At 38.7% G+C, this 6,232-nt stretch overlaps 1 protein-coding gene across 2 annotated transcripts in view; it reads left to right on the top strand.

Moving 5' to 3' along the window:
* LOC307009569 (formin) overlaps positions 1-5,657 on the top strand; it is a 97,129-nt gene extending 91,472 nt beyond the window's left edge. For both annotated transcript variants that reach the window (XM_079633406.1, XM_079633407.1), the window contains 3 exons: positions 647-796; positions 3,556-3,637; positions 4,916-5,657. In XM_079633406.1, coding sequence (XP_079489532.1) covers positions 647-796; positions 3,556-3,637; positions 4,916-4,960 — 277 coding nt within the window. In that variant the 3' untranslated portion in view covers positions 4,961-5,657. The remainder of the gene's footprint in view (positions 1-646; positions 797-3,555; positions 3,638-4,915) is intronic.
* Positions 5,658-6,232: the final 575 nt, after the last annotated feature.

Below are 6,232 nucleotides of genomic sequence, written 5' to 3'. Positions count from 1 at the left end.
GTGTGTGAGATGGGTAGGTTTAGGGGTTGTGTGTGTGTGAGATGGGTAGGTTTAGGGGTTTTGTGTGTGTGTGTGTGTGTGTGTGTGTGTGTGAGATGGGTAGGTTTAGGGGTGTGTGTGTGTGTGTGATGGATAGGGGGAGAGCAGTTTGCACAGTATAAAAACCATTGTCCATTTATTTTCTTATTTTTTCTGACTGTAATATATGAGTCCAGTAACGGAGTGTATCAGTGCTGGACGCCACAGAACACACTCCGAGCGCTGCTGATGTGTCTCCGCGGCTCATGTGTGTGTGATCGTCACGGGTGTCGTTAATCTCACGGCTCGCTTGACTTGCGGCCGCTGGACGTGATGTTCTGAATGCACGCTGTGTTTGGGTTTCTCTTCTGCTCTCTCACACATGATGGGACTGAAGCTCGTCAGCACGCGTCACACAGCGGCCGGACGACATTCCCCATCTGGGTTTAGAAGCACATTATCAACTCTAACTGGAATGCTAATTATTTATAATTTTGAACCAATCAAATACGACACTTCTCATTCTTCCAGATTTCAGTTTATCCTGTAGGATCGTATCTGATTCTTAGAGGATCTTTATTAAAGATTATAACATTAGTTTCAAATTATGATGGAGTTTCTTCTCTAGTTTCCAGGACATGGTGACGTTCTTCGGGCTCAAGCCCAAGTCTGGCGAGAAGGACGTTTCCCCGAACTACGTGTTCATGCTGTGGTACGAGTTCTGCAGCGACTTCAAGAACGCCTGGAACCGCGAGAACAAGCGCATCTCCAAAGAGAGGTGAGGAACCATGAGAGTGTTTAAAACACACACACACACACACATCCACACACACACACACTCACGCACACACACACAAACACGCGTGCGCGCAGTAAAAGCCGAGGGATGGTCCTCTGACCGGCTCATAAAGCTGCTCAAGCGTGACACCTGACACCTCCAGCTCGTCTCTTTAATGCCCCTATTATTATTTATATATTTGATATATTCATTAATATTTGTGTATAATCGTTTGGCAAGAGGACACAACACAAACTATTTCCATTCACCTATTTCTACAGTCAAACCAACATTTATTCAACATTTCTCACATCATCAGTTTATTCGCTATAGTTTATAAAATGGTGATAAAATATGAGCAGAACTCAGTTGATATTTGACAGGTTTAGTCCATCCTTCTGTTGTCTCACACACATACACACACACACACACAGTTGATATTTGACAGGTTTAGTCCATCCTTCTGTTGTCTCACACACACACACACACACACACACACACACACACACACACACACACACACACACACACACACACACACACACACAGTTGATATTTGACAGGTTTAGTCCATCCTTCTGTTGTCTCACACACACACACACACACACACACACACACACACACACACACACACACAGTTGATATTTGACAGGTTTAGTCCATCCTTCTGTTGTCTCACACACACACACACACACACACACACACACACACACAGTTGATATGTGACAGGTTTTGTCCATCCTTCTGTTAGACTGTCTCTCACACACACACACACACACACACACACACACACAGTTGATATGTGACAGGTTTTGTCCATCCTTCTGTTAGACTGACACACACACACACACACACACACACACACACACACACACACACACACACACACACACACAGTTGATATGTGACAGGTTTTGTCCATCCTTCTGTTAGACTGTCTCTCACACACACACACACACACACACACACACACACACACACACACACACACACACACAGTTGATATGTGACAGGTTTTGTCCATCCTTCTGTTAGACTGTCTCACACACACACACACACAGTTGATATGTGACAGGTTTTGTCCATCCTTCTGTTAGACTGTCTCTCACACACACACACACACACACACACACACACAGGTTTTGTCCATCCTTCTGTTAGACTGTCTCACACACACACACACACACACACACACACACACACACACACACACACGTTTTGTCCATCCTTCTGTTAGACTGTCTCACACACACACACACACACACACACACACACTTCTGTTAGACTGTCTCACACACACACACACACTTCTGTTAGACTGTCTCACACACACACACACACACACACACACACACACACACGTTTTGTCCATCCTTCTGTTAGACTGTCTCACACACACACACACACACACACACACACACACACACACTTCTGTTAGACTGTCTCACACACACACACACACACTTCTGTTAGACTGTCTCACACACACACACACACACACACACACACACACACACACACACACACACACACACACACGAATTATGTTGAATATCTGTCAGCTGGTAAATTTAACTACACAATTAGATAATACCAGTTTAGCTCCACCAGTGACCAAGCAATGCTTCAGTGTGTTCAGTGTGTGTGTGAAAAGAGCATTAGCAGACAAAACACTGAAGAACACATGATCAGCTCAAAGTGTGTGAATCAATTTTGGTCACAAATTTTTATAAATGTTACACTGTATGAAGAATATCTGGGTATAATATGTCACAGTTTACGTTGTTTTGCTCCAAATTTTGATACATTTTGTTAAATGTCACTGGTAGTCACTGTATGAAGAATATCTGTGTATAATATGTCACTTTATTTTGCTCTCCTCACTTACATAAGTGAACTATAGTGTCCTGCACACACTAGTAAATAATATAAAAAATGATATCTGGTGTCTGAATAATGTTTGGGTTTGACTGTATGTACATTTTGGGATTTTGCATAAAAAACAATGGATGGGAACGACAAGATGAGCATTAATTCTACAAATGCACATTAAAAACGCTTAATTGAGGCGGTACATTTATCAACACAATTACTGCATAAATCCCTCAGACCTCGCGTGCCTCAGCGTCAGCTGTGATTGGATAACTGGAGTAACCAGTGGACCAATGGCGTCGCAGCGTCTCTAATGTTGGTTTGGTGTTTCTGAGAGTCGAAGTGTGTGATGAGAATGATGTGTGTAAGTCCCTCCAGAAGCGCCTCACACACACGAGTGTGTTCCCGAACGCTAGAGAACATTTACATTTATTCATTTAGGAATAAGAAGGCTGAAGAACACGACTGTGTTTCTCTGACACTCGACACACACTCGTTATGATGGAGGGAAAACAGCCACATTGTGAAACTTAGTTTTATTACTGATATTCTGAGTAATAAAGGAAGTGATGATTTTGTTCTCTTGAACACATGAGATGGAAACGCTGCTTTATTCACCAACATTTAATGCCATATTACACATTCACATCTCTGGATGGAAACAGTGCTTTTACAGATCAGACTTACTGGAGAAACGTGATTCTCTCTTAATCAGCTCATAATAGGAGAAGTCGACTCAGTGAACATCGTGTCACTTTCATTCATTGACATTACGAGGAAAAAAACTCTTGTGTGTTGATCAGAAGAAACAAACACAGGTTTGAGTGAGTAAATTATGACTTTTTTTTGCTGAATTAATCCTTTAATTTTGTACTCTTTCATTTTAGACTTAAAGAAGCTCAGAAAACTGTCCAAAAAATCACAGCGGAGAAGAAAGTGGAGACGAAGAAGATCAACGAAAACAGCCTGGTGAGAACACACACACACACACACTCTTCCTCACATGTACGGCTGTTTACATGACATTCATAACACACGTGTTCAGTCTCGTGTAAATCCAACACCAGCAGATCTTCACATTCTGAAGGTTAATAGTCACACAAACACACGAAGAAGCAAAAACAAGCTTTAGTCTCAGTTGGCCAAGTCAAAGTCCGGACTCAAATCCCAGTGACAAATTTGGGATTTAGTGGATTCAAAGATGGATCACACACAAGTTTCATCAGAAGCAAGTCTTTGGGAGCATCTAGAAACGGTTAGGAAGTCAATAACCGCAGGACTGGAGAATACTGAACATAAACAGTGCAGCGAGAACGGCAAAGGATGCCTTGCATAATATTAAGGTTTTTTTTGGTTATTATGTGTGAATAAAGACTATTTATTTGTTTCAGTTTGTTAACTAAAAAGATAAAATGACAATAAATTCTTACCGGTAGTTTTAAATAAGTTTTTGAAAAACTCAAAACCAACATTTAATTAATTTTATTCTATCTTATTTTTACATTTCATTCTTTCATAATTTTAACATTCATACATTATGCTAATTAGATATTACTGTCATAATTTAATTATTCTTGTTCTCAGCTGATATATATATATATATATCTTAACTTAATGTTTTCAGTTCAATTAAAAAAAAAACATTTATATATTTTTTGTCTTATTTTAATACATTATTCTAATTATATTATTGTTCTCAGTTGATGTATACAAATTAATTTTTCAGTTTTTAACCACTGTAATTATAATTTTTTCTATCTTATTTTTTCATACATTATAATAATTAGATACTAATTAGATTCTAAATAATATATACATTATTTTATTGTAACTTAATGTATTTTCATACATCTATTATATTTAACTATATTTGTTATATTATTGTTCTCAGCTGATATATATATATTTATTTATTTATTTATTTATTTATTTATTTATTTATCTTAATTTTTCAGATTTTAACCACTGTGGACTTCTGGGAACCATAAATAAATAAGCCATTTTTACATATATATTATTTGTCTAGTAATTAAATTATATTCCTGCTTTCAGATTCCTGAATTATTATATTATAGATGTTATATTTATTGAATTATGCCTACACCTGGTTTAATGTCCAGGAATGCATGAACTGATCACACACACACACACACACACACACACACACACCCTGACTGCAGTGCCAGTCGTTTTGGAGAAAAGTGCATCTATGCAAATGTAAATAATTGCTGCAAATCTGTTGGACAGAAAGAGCGCCTGCGCAAGAAGGAAGCCGGCGTGCCGTCCAGCTGAAGCCGGCTAGTCTCGGATCAGTGGCGGCTCCGCATGACAGCGCTTCGGTGCGAGGAGCAACTCTCATTAAACACACACACGGCTGACATGGGTCGTGAAGCATCAGCAGTGCCTCATACTCATCAAACACGGCCTAAAATACACAACTAAGTGAGTAGTTTCTGTTTTATACTAAAACATGTGAAGGGCCAACACTATCATCAGCATCACATGACCTGTGGCGCACGTGCACACTATGCAATGTCCAGCGTTCAGAGAAGTGAACGTGCAAATCATGTTCATGCACTGGAGGAGTGATCATATTTCAGTGAAATACTAGTGTCTGTATATTTGATGATGTGTGTGTGTGTGTGTGTGTGTGTGTGTGTGTGTGTGTGTGTGTGTGTGTGTGTGTGTGTGTGTGTGTGTGTGAATGACCAACTCAAAGCCTATTTACTCACGGGAGGAAGGTTTGCTGAGGAATGTAATATTATGAGGATTTAAGGATGTTTCCCTGTGAGTTTATAATGTGGTGAATTCTCTAATTTATCCAATTATTTTATGACAAGCCTAAATGTGTTTTCACTGTCAAACACGTTAAAGACTCCTGGAACATTATTATTATTACTGTCAGATTTCTGATTTTATTGTTTTTTTTGTGATACTTTTTCATTTATTATGTGCAATAAACTTTCTCCTAACGGAAAAATATAATCATTTTTTTTGCATATTATTTTCATCATAGTATTTACATTTAAAATTACATTTGATCAATGAAATGATGCTTTTCATAATCAGATTTACATCTTCTGTCAGTGTTTCAATAATGCAATTTTCTTTTCTAAATCGAGTTTTGAATGCATCAGACATCATTTGAGAGCGAGAGATCAGGGCTGAAAATGTTTGATCTTTTATTAATATGATCTTCATACAAGCCACAACATAATACACAACATCTGTACAACTCAAAACATAATGTGTGATAACTTTGGTCTCCACATCTAAACTGCATATAATCTTTCACTGTTTTATCTGGTATTATAAATAGAGGATTAGCATGAAAAAGCTCAGCAGAAACATGAACACCAGTGTCGCTTCACATAAAGTCGTTCCACATAGTGGAAACCATCAGCCGTTACACACTCACATGTGGAGGTGAGTGAGGATTGATCTTCACCTGTCGCCATGACAACACACACTTATGCACCACGGAGATGTCGTACGGTTGATGACATGATTTCCAGAAGCAAAGATGATCTAATCGACTGAGAGCATCAAATCATGCAATGCACA

This window comes from Phoxinus phoxinus, assembly GCF_949152265.1.
Source record: "Phoxinus phoxinus genome assembly, chromosome: 13".
Classification (NCBI taxonomy): domain Eukaryota; kingdom Metazoa; phylum Chordata; class Actinopteri; order Cypriniformes; family Leuciscidae; genus Phoxinus; species Phoxinus phoxinus.
Note: the sequence above shows the minus strand (reverse complement) of the source record. Positions and strands in the feature narration are given on the sequence as shown.